Source organism: Volvox carteri (assembly GCF_000143455.1).
Source record: "Volvox carteri f. nagariensis unplaced genomic scaffold VOLCAscaffold_83, whole genome shotgun sequence".
In the NCBI taxonomy this organism is placed as follows: Eukaryota; Viridiplantae; Chlorophyta; class Chlorophyceae; order Chlamydomonadales; family Volvocaceae; genus Volvox; species Volvox carteri.
In genome coordinates this window covers 1-18,008 of record NW_003307626.1, presented here as the reverse complement: position 1 = coordinate 18,008, position 18,008 = coordinate 1, and the positions used below count along the sequence as shown (strand labels likewise).

Sequence of the window (18,008 nt, the reverse complement as noted above, 5' to 3'; positions counted from 1 at the left end):
TTAAATGTTATACTCTTCTACACCTCGACCCGGTAGGCAAAGCGTGGCCGTGCTGCTGGCCATGCCACTGGCGCCGCCCCCGATGTACCACTCCTCTTCATGAGCCAGGGCGCCACTGGCGCCGAGCTCCCTGTCATGACCCTCATAAGGGGAGCCACTTGCCGCATATGGAAGGAGGTGGATGGGTGCTGCCGGGACTCCCGAAGGACCACCTGTTTGTATAAGTTGGGATACACAGGTAGGGGTGTGGTGAGGACGGAAGAAAGGAGGGAGGAAGCTGTGGCATGTGCAGAGATTTGCTACTCCTCAGCAACAGTTCAATACAAACCCCCATTTCCTTACCAAACCCATTAGCTCGCGACGACTTTAATATGGACAGTACCTCATAGGCCGCTGGGTGTCCCTCTTCCGGTTTCTATGCATCTTCCACCTGATCACAGCTGCTGTATACCCACTGTCCCGCAGTGATCTGTTTCCGTCCACCTCGCGGTTTCGCCCTCCCTTCCCTCCCTTAACGCCCGGCCCCTGACCGTCCATCAAGTCATCAAACCACTCACCCTCAGGTGGCTCGTGCGCGTGTACATGCGGCCACTTCTGCCCCTCCCCATTCGCTGCATGGCCTTCTCCACCCGGCCCCGAGTCGCGTGGATAATGCCTTTTCCCAGAAGGGGGGCATCATATGCAGGCAGATGCAGAAAGGCGAGAAGAGGTTAAGCTGGGTTGCTCGGGAAAGATAGTGGCTATGATGGTTGGCTACCGAAGCACGCGGACTTGGAACCTACCTGGGCCCTTGCAGAAAAAACATGGCGCACCCATTTGCCATTTGACTTCACAATAAAATCCCATTCTATGCTTGGTGCCTGTAAAAATACCGCATTGCTGTGGGCTTGGGCAAAAGCAGGCTTCAGTCTTTTGTCAGAGCTTCCCTTTCCCTTGTCATCCGCGGCCCCCGCCCCCTCATGGCACATGCAGCGAGATGGACGACTGGGTAACCGCGGCAATGCACTGAGGTAGTCTCCTCGAAAACCGGGAGCACATGCCGCTACCGGGTCTGCTGCCGCGCGCCCCCGGACACCAAGGGTCCCAACTTGCTTCACTCACTCCTCATGTGTAGTACCGATATGCCTATCAGGACGCCACTCACCCACTACAAGTCGCTCGCCGTTGAGCCCCACTGCCTGAGTGGCGTCCTGATAGGCAGCCTCCAGAGTCTGCAATGGCGGATTGGAAAGGGAACAGCAGCCGGTGGATTAAGAGAGCTAAAAACGCAGGTCGCAACAATGGAAGGGAGGGTGAGTGAGTGAGCAGGGAGCACAGCAGGGAACCAGCATTCGCATTACAACACGGAGGATTAGACGACCGCCATACACGCCGCTCCGGTGTTGTGTAACCACCGGGTGATCCAGGGACTTCACAAACCCAGTGGAAATGGCTAACGGCGACCTGCCCCTAGACCCCCTCTGGACCAGGTGGTCGTTGAGATCGTCTAAGGCGATCCGGCGGTCACTACCTGACTTCCAAAAACCCAGCCCGAGCCCAGTGTACGGCACCCTCCTACCCGTGATTACCTGCAACACGTATCTGGCGGCCTTGTGGGGCACCATCTTACATTGCGCTACGGCATCCTCGTACGACAACCCCCGAACCTAGCGGTACGTTTCCGGAGGACGACATCAAGAGGCGGTGAGGTCTTTACGGAAGTAAGTACGGTAACACTGAGAGAACACTGACGTCACCGGAGTGAGGGGAGGAAAGATAGTCGTAAGCGCAGACGCCACCGGTCGCATGGACGCTTGTCGCTGTCTTGTGGATGAACTGATTAGTCTCTTTGGGACATAGACTCTGAACAACAGCTCTCGCGTCTCAATATGTCCTACACACTCAGACTCAGGAATGGCACCGGTAGTCGTACAGTCGACCTTTCCCGCCCGCATTATGTAACCTGTCGCCTCATCACCACCTGCTCATGAACCCCTAAAAAACCGCCGTCCGTGCCATTCCAAATGTTATTCTCTTCTACACCTCGACCCCAGGAGTTAGATGCACCCTAGGGATCAGGTATCACCAGGTAACGTCGAGCCCCTAAACCCCTAAAGGGGCCCCACACCCGCCGCAACCGCACAAGCTGAGCTACGAAGGAAACCTCAACCTCACGCCGCCCAACCCCACAGCCCCCATAGGGCCGCCCATGCGCTCTCACCAGCCGAATAATGCGGTTCATCTTCTTTACGCTCTGCGTTATGTTGTTCATGTATGCCGTACCCGCATCATGGTACTGTTCCCGGGCCCTTTCGTACCGTCGTTCCTCGCGCTCATCATCCTCGTCGTACCTGTGTCGTAGGGCGGGTATATATTGGCGTGATTTCAAGTTGCACTCCTGACAACAACAGATGAAATAACGTACCGTAAAGCGAGCAAGGACCTCCCATTGCCCATTCACATTATGGCAGTAAATGCAGAACATATGATTACAACCGCTGAGATGGTCCCCCGGACCGCTCGTCCTAATGTTCCCTTGAGCCTGTACAACAACCTAATACAACAACACCCTTTATCCTCCGTGGGGTCGCTTGCACCCCCATCTCGCATCCATAAATGTGTTCGCTGTGCTGTGGTGTTACCAGGTACTCGCCGCCAGTCAGGCCAGCAGCCGGCACCCATACATATCCGCCTTTGCAATGTATCGCATTTAACCGAAAATGCACGATTACTTTGCGGCTCCCCCATCATATGGAATGGCATAAAGCGCACTCTCCTGCTAACTCATTAAGTTTATCCACATCCATGATGAGACACTACTCCAAAGTGCGGCTTCTAAGGTCCTGGGATCGATTCCTGGGTAGACCCCCGACATTGTCGGGAGCGTGAAATTATGGCTGGCTGCTGATATGTGGAGTTGAGATCACAATTGATGGACCGAGATTTGCACGCTGGATTGATGGTGATTGCTGAACCCTCTGTCTCTACGGATGTTCGGGTGACTGGATGAGGAGGGATCCTAGAAGGCGGGATCATCCGCCTTGGACTTGCAGTTCGTATGGCGTAGTACAGTGTGGTAATGGTGGATGGTGCTGTATGGTGCGATAAATCGTAGAACTGGCAATGTGTTCAATTGGCCCAGAAGCCTCCCCCTCTGTAACAACAACAACATCCATCCCACCATCCGACCTACCACATCCAATTGCGCTTCTGCCGCCACCTCCCGCTGGGAGCCTGACCCTTCCCCCCACCGGCCGCAGATGGCAGCTGAGACCCTGATACGGCAGACAATGCGGCCTGAAGCGGATTCTGTACAGGCTCTGAGCTGCTGCTGCTGCTGCTACTCGTTCCAGTCCCTGACGGGGTGGAGCCCGATGGCTTCCGCTGAGACCCGCCCTCGTCTGCACCGCTGTCGCCGGCGGCTGACGCGCCAACGTGCAGGCCTCGAAGACCTATCGAATGGGGGGACCCCTGTGTTGTCGTTGCGGTGGTGAGGTGCCAGCTGAGGTAGGGCTGTGGTTTGGAAGCAAATCCCAAGCTGGAGCGGAAGGAGAGGACCTGGGAGGCGGTCAAGAGTCCGGGGGAAAGGGGTGATATGAGCCATGGGTGGGGTGGGCGGGGTGAGGTAGGAAGGAAAAAGACAAGAAACACAGGACGCGCGACCGGGAAGGCTGGGAGAGCCGGTAGGGCGACACCGAGCCATGTGTGAGTACATAGTACGAGCAAATATACCGCGAGCGGCAGGGCGGTTCACGGAGTAAGCAACTTTGGGTACGGGTCTGCTGGAAGAGGTGCAAGGCCTTCGTAAATTTAGGATTGGGGTCGGGTATGAGCGTGGTGAGAGCGCGACTCACCATACGAGCTCTGGCCGTCAAGACATCATTTATTCGCTCTGTGCTTGGAGTTGTTCGCAATCCACAAGAGTACTGAGCTTCCTGATCAGGATTGCAACTTGAGCTGGGGGCGCTATCCGCCGATGTTGCGGTAATAGTACCTTGACCCTTGCGGCGGCATGCCCACCAAAGTGCACACCACTCGGTAGAAGCCTCGCCTCTAAGCGTTGCAGCTTCGGACGACAGCGCCCTTGAGGCCGCCAAGACGAGATGTGCATGGCTCTTTACCATAGTATCAGAATAAGTGACAAACGCTTATGCGTAAGGCAACTGTCTGGCACTGCAAAATCTGTCGAGCAGCAGTCTTCTGTGAGATGTCTCACCGGTGTCGACACAGGCATTATCCTCAGCTTTGAATAGGAAAATATGTAGGCGATTTACCTGTGCATTGATTTTTCTATGTACACGATTCACCAGATTTACAAAATCGTTTTCGTGCGTACTGTGATAGTTTGTTATGCCTGCTCTGGTTACTTCAGCGGCAGGGAACATGTTATGGCACTATCACATAAAGCTACATCGCAATATTGCTGTTTGCCACCATGTTTATCATTCCTACTGCAAGCCTGTTCATAACTTCTGAAGCTGTCTGAAGCTTTTCCTCTTAACCCTCTGCCTGAGATTTTGCATTTATTAGCAGGCCGATTGGGCCTTGCAAGGTTAGGCCGCTGTAATGTCATTAGCGGCAGCCAGGATTGCCCCGGATGGCACCGCGGGCGCGGGCCCAGTAACCCTGAAGGCCAGCGATCACGCACCATCCCCGCTGGATCTCCCTGAAGATGTGCAGTTCCAGCTTGGGCAGTTTAAGCACCTGCTGGGAGAGCTGCAGAAGGCTTTGCAGGCGGCGGCGGCACAGGCGCCGAGTCCGGCAGACATAGCAGCCATTCCGGAACCCCTGGATCGGGCGCGGCTCTGCATGTGCATCGCCAAGGCGGTCAACTCGCTTCACCACGTATATCTCAGGTGGGACTGCAGGGCAGACGTCGTACCGGAGGAAAGCACTGGAGAGTGGGCGGGGCCCCTGGTATCCGCGGTTAATCGTGAATATTATTCTTGTCAAAAGGGGCAGACACGATACCCCAAACCGTGTAGCGTTAGACCCTTGCGCACTCTGTCGCACATCTGCAGGGCCTACGGACGGGACCCCTTCGCGCCCGCCACTGCCGGCGGTGTTGCGGTGGGCCGCCAGGAGCTCGACCGGATACGGCAGTACGACAAGAAGCTAGCGCGTGCAGTACACGACGCCGACTTGCGTGCATCCCGACCAGTCCTGAGCTTGGATGTGGCGGCTGCATCGCGGTTCATCGACGCGGCCATTCCGGACCTGTCTGAGCAGCAGCGGAGGGACCTGAAGCGGGCGGCGCAGGTAGGGGTGGTGCAGCAGCTGTTGGAAGGAGAAGCCGTGTTAAGGAGGTGTTTGCCCTCCCTCCTACAACAAGCCTTGCAGCCGTGTGGAAACAGTTGCGCAACAGACAACTCCATGCTGGTGTTCGCGTTGGCTGATGCCATTTTTGCGGCTGATAGTTCGCTTTGTTGCCTCTTGGTGTAGGCTGCTGAGGCCAAGCGAGGCGGCCCGGATCACAGAAAGGGCAAGAAGCCCCGGCCTCAGGAGGCCTTAGTCCAGGATCTGGACCAGGAGCGGATAGCCGCACTCCAGCAGCGGCAGCAGGAGGATGGAGACGAGGGACAGGGACAGGATTTGGTAGCAGAGGGCGCAGAGGAGCAGGCGGAGGCGAAGGACGCGGCTGGTAAGGGACCCAAACCGGGTGGGCAGCGCAGCTGTGTCAGGGTTGGCGACGGAGGCAGAGGAGGAGGCAGCACCAGGTCAGGGGCGGGCGCGGCTTCATCTGCTGGGCTGCGTGGCGCCCAGGCGGCTGCGGAGCGGTTCCTCGCTGCACTGGCCGCCGGCAGCGGAGCACCCGGGGGGGTATTGAAATGAGGGTCGGCAGGTCAGCGGCCGGGCCTGTGCTGTCTTGCGGGAGATGGTATGACAGGTGCACATACGCCGTGCTGCTTCACGCCAACGTGGCATGGTGAAAGATAATGAGGGGTATGCAGTTGTAATAGGCAAATAGCTTCTCTTAACAGTATGGTCCAATCAACAGTATTATCCAGTAACTTTATTATTACTATTATTATCAGTATTCGTCGCGTGGTCACTCGGCTTTGCTGCCTCGCCACGTTTTCGTTTTCCTACAGCTTTGGGCTGCAGTATGCGTAGCAGGGTCTGTATCGCATGCCCTTTGTCTGCAATTTAACTGCGAGACGTGAATCTTCCTTTTAAGTAACCCATGCAGCTGCTATCTTTTTGTAATATGCGACATGCGCACGCCCATGCTCTGCATTTCGGTAGGAATGCACGACGAGTTGCATACCTTAGGCGGTATACCGTACATTCTTTCGTCTTCTCATGCTTTAGGACCTCATCGTTCTAGCACCTGCAGGTAAAGCTCGCTCTAGCAACGGCAGCCGTTCACGAATGACCGGCCCTATTTACCTACAAAATTACGCTAACAGATTTTCAAAATACTTCACCATCAAGGAAATCGTCTCCTGCTAGCAGAAGGCAAATAGGGCCGGTCATTCGCCAACAGTACCGGCTCGCGAAGTTTATCTTTTACTCGCGCGTTCAACGACAAAGCCAGCTAGCTAAAGATATCAACTGTACAGCTATACAAGTTTCGACCATCGCTATATATGGTAGGTTTCCAGACGAGACGCATATACGACGCGAACGGCCAAACTGGATCTGTACGGCTCATATGTCCTGATCAGTGGGGCCAACCGTGTTAAAGTCCACTAATCGGAGATAATTTGGCACTGGAACTGGCACACGCAATTCGCCAAGTATTATCGCGGCATCTCCGCAGCGCAGGATAAGAGCTCATCAGCTCGTTTCGGCGGCACCCGCAGTTGCGCGACCAGAAATTAGCTCTCTGCTGGGTATCTGGGATATCTTATGCGTACTATGTATGGAAAGTACAATGCAGTAAATAACTGCGTAGCGGTGTGCTTGGGAAACTGTAAGAAGTTCTGGAAAAAAACAGTGATGGCTTGAAATGTGTGGTTGTAGCCGCAATGGCAATAGCAATAAATAGCGAGTACAAACCAGGGGAAACCTCAAGCTGCTGCCATACATAGACAGATGGCAAGTGTCCCACCAACTTCCGGGACCGAAAGAAGCCTGAAGAAGCCACAGCCTCGTTTGGCGGCGTTGGCTTTCCTTTAGAAGGTGCCTCTGCATGGGCTCGGTACACAGCAGTTGAATTCGCAGTTGCATTCGCACGCCCTCCTCCCACGCTCTTGGTAAATTGTGAACGAAGGATTGTCAACCCTCACAGTCTTATGCGAAGCCCCATTCCCCATCTCCCCCATAACGTGTCTTGCATGCTCTTTCGTAGCTAGGGCATTCCATTGGCGCCCTGTTGCATGCCATGACATCTTTCCTGAGGATAGCTGAGGTTACAGGTTGGTTCGTTCCCATTTTGACTCCGCCAGAAGCGTCGCGCCCCCGGCACCACCTAAGGCTGCCTGATCTATGTCTTACGTGCTCTGCATTCCAGTTGTGATGAATTTTAATTTCTCGGCCATGGGCACCGCTGCCGGTCCAACTGAAACCGGTTTTCTGGCACACCGGCATGAGCTGCCTGCCTGGATTAAAGTTTTGTGCATCGCCTAACGGTTGGATAATCATATTATATATGAAAACTTACTTGCCTAGTCCCTTTATTGTTGCATGGGCATATTTCGGACCCTCTGGAACAAGGTGGACCTAAGTTCCTGATTTTGAGTCTGCCATGGCTGCAACAACACAGTAGCTATGATGCAGTCTGCTACATAGATTATGATCGAAATCGTAGACGGCCGCTTGGTGGTTTGTCGGCCACTGCGTAATCCATTTACACGTTCAAAATTTCGGCGTACAGCTTTGCGAGATACTCGTCTTGGAAAACATGGATCAACAAACGCTTAAAGGGCCTTTAGGCGAGGAACCGGTGTTACTGTTCTTCCGCGAGCACACTGATGTGCCCTTTTCATTCGTCTGCCCGCTGAGCTATCAGCTCTTAAGTGACCCAGTGCAAGACCCCGACGCTGAGGATGACGAATCCCCTATGGAGCGTGAGCCATTCGAGACGTACCAGCAGCAATACGGTGTGCGCCCAGGCACAGGTAAAGGCACGAGTCGGCGTCGTTTGCCTTTACGCTGCACCTTTTTCCCCTGCCCATACATGCCCGAGACATTCGACGGCCTATGCCGCCCTTGTAGCCCTTTGACACCTCAAAATATCTCCCACGATTCGCAAGCACGATGGAATGGTAGAGACACGGCTTTCCTAGATGGATAATAGGCCAGGATTGTGTGCGCCCCGGGACCGCCTGTTCACCTGCCTATGACACGGGAGCCGAACCTTCCTTCTTAACCCCAACACACTCCAGGGGAGCTGAAATTGCTCTCCCGAAGTCCATATAGGCCTTCCGGTGTCCTTTGTTGTCATCTCGAATGCCTTGGCTTCATATCTTCCATCATCATGTTCCCTCATAAAGCCAGTTGGTCCTGTTTGTAGGAGATTCTTCCGTCGAGTGATTTTACGTATATTGTGATCATCCCCGGTTTCGATTAGGGACCACCCTGCCTACCTGCCCGCGCTCCTGTACATGTGTTTGATGCCCATAACTTTGTCCCTTACCCTTCAATTAACTTGCCGCCGTCTATCCCACACTTCCTCCAGGCCTCCCACCCATGGCAGAGCTCGAAACTCTGTCGACAGTACAAGGCGCTATCCTTGACTGGGTCGCAAAAAATTCCAAAACCCCGGGCCAAAACGCATCCAACAGCTTATCTCCTCACCCTCGTCCTCGTCATCACCACCAGCCCCCGGCGAAGCGCGCACGGTTGAGTGAGGTGCATGCGGCAGCGGCGCTGCAGCCGTTACCCTCATGGCTGGCCAACGCCGTACGGCATTGCGGAGCCGTACCGGGCGACGACGACGGCGGCGAGGGCCGGCCGTTGCTCAGCATCACCGTTGGCATCCCCCGCACCTTCTTCTGCCCCTTGAGCCGCGTAATAATGCGGGATCCGGCATATAATCGCTACGACGTGTATCCCACCCTGGAGCGGTCCGCGCTGGTGGCATACGTGGAGCGTTTCGGCAAGCACCCTTGGTCGGGTAAGAGGTTCTTTGCTGAAATCAGGTTGAATCGGGTTCGACCCTGCTGTTCATTGCAGCAGTCGTAAACTCATCGACCAGTCGAGCTTGAAGGTCCACACCATCAGCCAGCCGTACCAGTAGTAGGTTGAACGAGCAAAATTTTTTTGAAGTGCCGTTTCGTGAACGGAAATACGGAACGCCTGGTGAACGGAAATATGGAAATAGAGATTCGAAGCGAGGGGGTCGATAGGTTTCAGGATATGTGTCAGCTCCAGACCTTGTTACTTGCTTCTTTCCTTCGATTGTTTCTTGCATGTGATCCCCCCTCACCCTTACAGCATGGCGGAGCTAAGCTTTGCACTCCAATCCCTGTCCACGTTCCCGCGCTCCCTGGGGTGCGGCGCCACCACAGTTCCACTCCCCGCGATGCCAAGCCCTCGCCTTTTCCCCTTTTTTTCCCCTTTCCAATGGGTCTCATTTCCCGCTCTCGCTCCCCTCTCCCAGGTAAACCCATGCGGCTGGCTGATATTAAATCCGATGTGAGCATGCGGAACCACATCACCAGCTGGCTTGAAGAACATAACCAAAGGGGGAAGCGGCCTTACACCCATGCGGCTGCTGCTGCAGCAGCTGTCAACACTGACGACGCAGCAGCTGCTATTGCCGTAGCTGTTGTTCCTCCAGTCGCCGTTGTTGCTGCTGCTAATGCCGGCGGTGGCGGCAGCGGCGGTGGCTACAGTAGATTTGCTCCTGGCCTTGCAAATCAGGAACCCGGGGCGCTCCAGGAGCTTCAGTCACCACCGCCGGTACCATTCTCCGCTCCTCCGTTTTCCAACATGGCTGCAGCCACGGCATTCGGTACCAGTGGCCGTGGCAGTAGTGGCGGCCGGCCGGCGGCTGCACCGTCGGGTATGAGGCAACCGACTGCCCGGTGGGTACTTGCCACCGCGGCCGCCACTGCTGCACCATCATCAGCACTTCCCAGGTCGGGTGGTGGCAGCGGTGATGGTGGTGGGGGTGCTCGTCGAGCAGTGGAGGGACGGGCAGTGGCAGCAGCCACGGGGACGGAGTCGGGGGCATGTGGGACTCCACCGCTGAGGTCTGGCAGCAATCCCACGTTGTCGGATCCAGGGAGGGTGCAGCAGCAGCCCGGTGGAGGCAGAGGCAGCACCACAACACCACTAAGTTTGCAGGCTGGCAATTGCCATGTGCAACAACAGCAACGGCAGCAGGCATCGCAGATGTCATCTTTGGTTGCCGTATCGACTGCTGCAGCTGCAATCGCTACAGCAGCAGCACACGCACCTCCAGAACAACTGTCTTCAGCCCCGGAGCTGCAGCTGCAGCCACCGGCGCCGCAGCTTCCAATACTGCAGCCTGCAGTGGCGGTTGCAGCCGCAGGGGCGATTACTCCCGGCATCCAGCACGTTGTGCATCGTCATCAGCATAAGCAGCCGGCAGCAACAGGCTTGGTAGCAGGCAGGGCTGCGGTAGTTGCAGGTGGGAGCCCAATCCGCAACGGTGGTGGAGGTAGTGGTGCTGTAGGTGCTGTAGGTGCTGCAGGGATGCCTGAGGTGGCGGCCGGTTCACAGGGGGATGGATGGGGCCCCGAGCCATCTGAAGCAGTGAATGAAGAGGACAAAGGCAGCCCAGCCCCGGGGCTGATCGCAGTCAAGATAGAATTGGGTCCGGCAGAAGATCATATGGTGATGCAGCACCCGCCGGGGTTCATCTGGACCCAGGGGCCAGCTGCAGCCATGATCCCCGCAGCGGGAGCGGCAATAGTGGTTGACTGCGGTGGTGGTGGTGGAGGTGGTATTGGCGGGTTTGCAGGTGCCGGAGGAGGGCGGAGCTCAGACCTCGTGGACTTGACGATGGGGACCTCGAGCACCAGTAGCAGCAGCGGTGGCCGCACCAGTAGCAGTGGCGGCGACATACCTTCGAGCCATGAGGGTCGTACGGAAACAGCCGCAGCTACAGCTACTTCCGAGGGAGAAGTGGATAGAGGAGAACATCAGCAGGGACAGCGCTCTGGGGCAGCTGCGTTGGCGTCAGCGGCAGATGGCAGCGGCAGCGGCACTTCCTTGGTGCTGGATGGCGGCCTGTCTCACCCTGGAAGAGGTATGGCCCGTGCATTAACGAGCCCGTTGGGGTTGGTTCCTCTGGCGGGGACGACAGCGGGGGCTGCAGGGGAACCGAGCGCCATACGGCACACATTGGTGGCACCAGCGGTGGAGGAGGACGAGGCTGCAGAAGTGGTGGACGCAGCAGCTGCTGCAGCCGAGCCTGCAGAGGTGACGTCTGTTCAGCTCCGTGCGGCCGCCGAGGCGGCAGTGGCTCAATTCGGTGCTGGCTGGTATCCCCAGGACAGTGCGGAGGCTGAAGGACCGGACCCCGCAGCGGGCGCAGATATGGAGCTGGATGAGGGCGGGGTGGCGGGTGGCTATGGAGGGGCAGAGGAGGGTGGAGAGGTGTGTGAGGGGGTAAGTAGGGGAAAGAGGAGGAGAAATGCTGAAGGGGAGGAAACATGCTGCGTGCAATAGCAGATTGCCCTGTGTTTCACTGCTGGACTGCACCACTACTCCACAGTGACAAGATCGCGCTACCTGGAACATCATGGGGTTGACATGTTCATGGGTGAACATTGGCTTGGGCCATGTGTGTGTACATATATGTATAGATATACATAGGTTAGGCACTACTGGTAATGCGCGACCATTGCCATCGGGAGATCCCGGGATCGAGACCTGTCAGGGTCGAAAATCCTTCCGATGGTGGAAGGTATTGCGCCCTTAGTTGATGGACGGTGGTGGCCTGGGATAAAGTTAACCTGCGAGCCGACCAAAAATCGAGTTGGGCCGCTGTCGACTGGTGGCGGATGCGGGATTTGAGCGATCCACTGAGGAATTGTCTAGGGTGACTGGATGAGGGTGCCCCGAAATACCGGGAAAGGCAGGGTTTCACAAGGTACCTGCCACGGGTGAAGATATACCCCCCTGTTTTACACATCATATGTATGTACACATGTGTGTGTACTTCATGGTACATGTTTGCAGGCTGGCACTACCCCAGGGCCGGCCAGTACGGATGCTGGCCGTAGGAGATACCGCTTCTTTTCCCCTGAGGTGCGAACACAACTAGCTACAGAGAGGTCCTTAATGGGGGATTGGGGACACAATTGGGCCACCTGTTGACCCTGATGTGTTTTGTGCCGTGACCGCGTGTGACCACGTCAAGTCCCGGACTTTACCCCTGGTACCGCTACTGCTACTGTCATCGCTGTTCGGCGCACGCATACTGCTGCTATATCGTATTCTCGTACACATCCTGCTGGTGCTGCTCCTCTAGCTCCTGTTGCGCGTTCCATTGCTGCTGTTTCCGCTCATATCTACCTGCCACCATCACCACCACTAACATCATCATCACCATTATGCATGGTCATCATGTGGTTGCGTCATTATGCTGCCTCTCGCCCTTCACGCATACAGGAGCTGGAGGCACTGGTGTCCGGCGTGGAGGAGTACGGTGAAAACAACTGGGCGGCCGTGAAGGCCTCCAGACCCCAGCTGGTCAGGAGGACGGAGGTGAGTGAAGTGAGGTGGTTTGAAAATGAGGGGGGGAACAGGGTGAACACCGGCGCACCGCGTAGGGGGGTTGGAGAGGGGGAGGGGAATTGAGGACACGCGAGTCCAGGGGAACGGGCAACAGGGACCTTAACACGGCGGAGCGCGTAGGGCTTGGGGATGGGGATGGGGAAGAAGGGGACGACAGGCACGCTAGAGGGGCGCACGTATATACACAGTGCAGCCGCCCTCCGGTAAAGCTGTGCTCGCGTGACGTCCCTAGCTCTTCCTTTTCGCGGCTCAGTTCATTGGATTACAGTACAGCTTCAGGACGATATTCCGAGCAGTGCGTTCCCCGAAGTGTGTATGCGGAGAAATAGCTAGGTAAGGGCCGGACGTTATGATATGTCCGGCCGGGCGAGCATTACATGTATAGTAGACTTTATAACTTGGTTGTCTTGATTACTGCCAGCCGCGGCTCTGGTCGCCACTCGCACCACGCCGCTGTTGCTGCGGTTGTTGCGGTTGCAGCTGTTCTTGCTGTTGGCTAATGTCGGTGCGAAAGTTGCTTCCTATGCACCCCTATAAGCGATCATATAGCGGTAACGGTGCCCAGGTGTTACCCCTGCCCCTCCTCCGCGTCCTCCTCCTGCCCCTTCTCTTACGTCGGCCGCTCTGACCACCCACAGGGCGGCATCATGCAGAAATGGAGGGCGCTTGTCAAGTACGCCGAGCAGGGGTGGACCACCGGACGTTCACTGCCGCCATTGGACCTGCAGGCCAGGATTAACGCTCTGCAGTGCCTGGCACCTCCGCCACCACCAGCTCTACCTCCGCTACCAGCACCTCCCCCGCCACCACCACCGGCACCAATCGCCGCGTGCGTTCCCCAGGTTCCGGGCTCGGCCGTTGTCCCGGTCCCGCTGAACCAGCAGGTGCAACACAACCCGGTTCCCGTGCCTGGGTGCAACACAGGCGGCGGCGGTGCCGGTAGAGGGGCGGAGGAGGAACTCGAAGGCATGGCAGGGCAATCCAATGTATGTACGATGGGTACGGGATGAGCCGTACATGGCTTCAGGGAGCGGGAGCGGAAAATGAAGATGGTCACCGGGGACGGTGTGGATGAAAAGAGAGGGGGAAATGATGGGCCGGGGCAGGGGTGGGTTTTTCGGAATGAGACCTCGGGACTGTGTGTCCGTCGTGAGGTCTTGGTGGGTCGATGGGTTCCTGTGTAGGGGGAAGGTGAGTGAGCCTACGTCCAACGTGTTGTGTTTTAGGGGTAGGGTGGGTAAGGAGGTATCACCCCTGCCCTGGTGCCTGGGCGGTCCCTTTAAGGCCCCCCAGCTGCCTGCAGACATCACCACGAGCACTGTAGTTGAGTACGAGGATGGAGTTAACTTCTCTGTTCCTAATGTTTGTGCTGTCCCTGCAGTTGATCGTTTTTGTTTTGCTGCTGCTGTTGCCGCTGTTGCTGCGTCTGCCCATGTTCATCAGTACACCCATGCTATGCCCTACCAGGTTATGTCACCGCAACCCCGACCGCGTTGTTCTCCCCTGTTATCGCAGTCTCCCGCATGGCAGCCAGTCGGGGCCCAGTTGGGGGAGAATGGATACTCCCGGCTCTACTCACAGCAGGTACGGGAGGGAGTGGAATGGGGGGGCTTAAGGGAGAGGCGAGGGTTCAGAGACCTTCATATGTGTGTACATATATATACAGGTTAAAGGTTGGGGATTTGAACGATGGCGGAATGCTGGGGGGGGGGACGGCGCTGGGCTGCGGCATGTTTTGGCCATTAGCCACACACTGCGCCTTTTCCGCTGATAAATAGTTTAGTTCTGTGGTGCTTTCGCAGTTGAGCCCATGTGAAATCCCTCCCTCCCTCCATGCAGCCACCTATACCTTTATATAAAGCACTCTAAGTTGTAACAAGAATACACAAGTAGTGGCTGTATAAGCTCTCGCAGTCTGACTGCACTCCCCATCACGTTACATTGCTGTCAAGATTACGCAACACATCTTTGGTCAGTAAAATATCCCTGCAGCATTTCTCTTCTCCTGTACCACCCATCTTTGGTATCTGCTCCATTCGCCAGTGGCTCGTCTTACCCTCCCTACCCTCCCTACCCTGCCAACCCTGGCTGCCGGAAATCGGCGATTTGGACTTCAGCATTAGTAAAGTTTCCCAGTTTGCATTTATTATTCCACTACTGGTCGGTAACTTCTAACAACTTGTATCACTATCTGTGTCGAGCCCATGCGTGTATCTCTGGTGTCTGCTTCATTCGTTCGTGTTTCGTCTTAACTCTGTCCACCGCTGTCTCCCATCGTCCATCCCCAAGAAAAGCGGTTCTCAAGCCCCCTCTCCCTCTCCCGTTTCAGGAAGTTGAGGCCCTGGTGGGCGGTGTTTTGCAGTACGGCTGCAACTGGGGCATGATTCTAGCGAAATGTCCGGAGCTTAGAAACAGAAATAAGGTGGGCGGGTATGTATGGATGTATGGATGTATGTGCGGACGGGGTTGCCTTTGCTGCATATTATCAGTTCCCTCATCACTTGTCCAATTTCCCCATGTGCATGTTCATGACCCCCACTCCGCCTTTCTCCGTCTTCGGGTAACTCCCCAGGATGCGTGTCTGCCCTCCCGCACTCACCCCCCTCCTTTCCCCCGCCTCTCTCCCTAACCGCTCCCTTCCCTAAGTATTCCCTTCGCTACAAGTGGGACAACCTGTGTGCGGTTGTATCGTCGGGTCGTTGGGATTGCTACCGCGGGGAGGTGCTGTCCGGGGTCTGCCCTCCCGCACTCACCCCCCTCCTTTCCCCCGCCTCTCTCCCTCCCCGCTCCCTTCCCTAAGTATTCCCTTCGCTACAAGTGGGACAACCTGTGTGCGGTTGTATCGTCGGGTCGTTGGGATTGCTACCGCGGGGAGGTGCTGTCCGGGGAGCTCAGGAACAAGGTGGCCGAGGCATTGGCCGTGTGGGGACGGAGGGTGCGTGCGGGTTGGGGGTGAGAAGGGCCAGGGCGGGTGTGGAGAGGCCGGGTGTTGGAGTATTGGGTGGGTGGGGGAGGAAGGAACCGCCGGTGTGGGAAATCATTTACACAAGAAGGAATGACTAGGGTGGCAGGATGGAGGGGCGGTGATGGTGATGGTTTTAGCGGGTCCGAGAATGACGGTATGGCGAGAGGGTGGGACGGAGGGTCGAGGGAGTGTGGATCGAAGTGGTTAACTCCTCCTGGTGCCTGGGGAGCTATCTGTCCCCTCCGACCTCCACTCTCCATCTCCCATTTCTCTATTTCCTTCTCCATTTGCCCCTTTTGCCCGCCTGCCGCCCCCGCGCCCTCGCGCCCCTCGCCCTCTCCCCGGCCGGCCTCCTCCCGGCGCCTCCACTGCACCACCACTCGGTTCGCCCCTGTGACGGCACGCGGGGGTACCTCTTGTCGCGGCGCCCTCCCGCCCTCGCCCTCTCCCCCGTCACCGTCACCACTACCACCACCATCACCATCACCATCACCACCGTCAGGGGCCCTTGGGAGGCGGCAAATGCGGCAGGGGAACAAGCCTAGTAGTGCCAGATCATTTGGTGGCCGAACTGTACGGCAAGAATGTCGTACGGGAGAAGGTCAAGGTTCAGGTGCGTCATGGCTTATTACAGTAACATGATGCATGCGTGGGTTTGCCGTAGCCGTGATCGTGTCGGTTGCGGTATAAGGGTGTGCACGACAAGGTTGTACGACGGCAACCCCTGCATGGAGGAGTGGGCTCTGAATCGGCAATCATATGTGTGAAGTGAAGTGATGGGGGCAACGTGCTTTCAATGCCTTCTCGGCCGCCGGCCCTCGACCGCCCGCAGACTTCGGCACTTACTTGCTTTTTGAATCCCCATGTGATTTTCCCCCGCAACCCCTCTTCCCTGGAGCTGTCTCGTGTATTAGAGTAGAGTGGCACAAGTGGCTCCTTCATTGCTTCCGCCAGCCCATCCTTCTTGGTTTGTACGGCACTCCTCATTCTCACTTCGGGCTCCCTCTCCTCCCCCCTCGCCTTTACATTTTCCTGCGTTCTCACCATCCAGGTCCGTCTCAACGGCATCTTGCTGCCTGAAGTGTACGACGCTGTACTCCGTCGCTTCAGCGCCCGTCGGCAGTACATGCTGGTGCAGTGTTCCTCCCTCCGGTGGGCGGTGGAGGAGCAGGGCCGGCTGGTGGGTTGGCAGAGGGCGGATTGCGCCTCCCCCTCTCCGGCCTTTCCGGCGGATCTCGAGGCGCTGCTGAAAACTGGGCAAGGCGAGGGAGAAGTAAGAGAGGGGCATGGGGGGAGAGAGGTAGGGGAAGATGGCGGTCAGGAGGAGGATTGCGCTGTAGAAGGGGGGCATAGCAGGGCTGCAGCAGAGTATGGGGAGGGTTATGGAGGGGGTATGGAGGAGGAGGAGGAGGAGGAGGAAGAAGGGGAGGAGGAGGAGGATGTCAGCAGTGGGGATTACATGGAGGGGGGGATAGCCGGTGGTGAGGGGGTTGGGGATGGGGTTGAGGGGGGTGCCGGTGATAAGGACGATTGACGGGAAGGTGGCGAGTGAGTAACGATTAACGAGCAGCAGCAAGTGTATTGGGAGGCGGCGACGGCGAGGATGGCTAGCATGGCTAGGGATGGTGCATCAGAGGTGGCGGCGGGAGGAAAGCTGCCGAAAGCTAAAGAATCAGTAAAGTGTGTTCCATCAGCCATTGGTCCCTAGGGATTTTTGAATTGCGCAAAAGATTTTGTTCGGGTTTCGTTTTCCTACTGCTCGTGGCGGCAAAGGAAGTTCATTACCGCTCGTATCCCTAAAACCCTAAGTTGCGGTGAGAGGCTGTAGCAATGGGCGTTGCTAGGGGCTGCAAATGAATTGCAAAATGATTGAAGATGCAGTTTAGGTACGTGAGGTACAACCAAAGGACAACAGACATACTGCGATCATGTGTTGTTGGGTTGAGGTTTTTTTATCTATGGAACCAGTGAGGGTTCCAGGAGGCCATTTCAAACCGTCCTTCCTTCGTCCTTACGTGCAGAAGTCCCTGGGTGATGGGGTATCCGCAATCTGGAATGAAGAGATGCGGATGGATGACATGGATTGGGAAGAGGCAATATGCCCCCCAACGAGATTTTTTAACGAACAACAAAAGTCTTAATCGCCCCGTATATGCAGGATGTTGTTTTCCCTCCCTCCTTTCCCTGCTGGGTCCTCCACCCCGGATGACTGACTGACTGACTGGCTGTAGCGACGGCGGAGGGCTAGAGGCTACTATTGCTATCGCTCCGAAGACACACAGCAATGTCTGCCATGACATGCAGACCCTTGTCCTATCGGGACCCACTGTTGGGGTAGACCTGCTACTCGATAGCACTGCCATCGTCCATTATGTCACTGCGATCGATGTCATCATCTGTACACGAC

At 56.5% G+C, this 18,008-nt stretch overlaps 3 protein-coding genes across 3 annotated transcripts; 2 read left to right on the top strand and 1 right to left on the bottom strand.

Annotated features, from left to right (window-relative positions):
- On the bottom strand, positions 1–2,251 carry VOLCADRAFT_119814 (uncharacterized protein; the record flags this gene model as incomplete). The annotated part of the gene is made up of 4 exons (XM_002957935.1): positions 1–212; positions 1,145–1,211; positions 1,569–1,646; positions 2,201–2,251. The coding sequence occupies 4 exons, from the start codon at positions 2,249–2,251 to the stop codon at positions 1–3; spliced, it is 408 nt and encodes a 135-aa protein (XP_002957981.1).
- A 2,294-nt stretch (positions 2,252–4,545) lies between these two features.
- On the top strand, positions 4,546–6,432 carry VOLCADRAFT_99155 (uncharacterized protein; the record flags this gene model as incomplete). Its single annotated transcript, XM_002957961.1, has 4 exons — positions 4,546–4,835; positions 5,001–5,238; positions 5,422–5,620; positions 6,317–6,432. 4 exons carry the CDS (start codon positions 4,546–4,548, stop codon positions 6,430–6,432), a joined length of 843 nt encoding a protein of 280 aa, XP_002958007.1.
- Positions 6,433–7,825: 1,393 nt separating this feature from the next.
- On the top strand, positions 7,826–16,781 carry VOLCADRAFT_99154 (uncharacterized protein; the record flags this gene model as incomplete). The annotated part of the gene is made up of 12 exons (XM_002957960.1): positions 7,826–8,042; positions 8,603–8,640; positions 8,746–9,040; positions 9,869–11,493; positions 12,079–12,147; positions 12,511–12,606; positions 13,275–13,520; positions 14,152–14,220; positions 14,966–15,058; positions 15,437–15,571; positions 16,104–16,214; positions 16,653–16,781. Coding segments are annotated over 12 exons (3,123 nt in total), but the record flags the coding sequence as incomplete, so codon positions are not given.
- Positions 16,782–18,008: the final 1,227 nt, after the last annotated feature.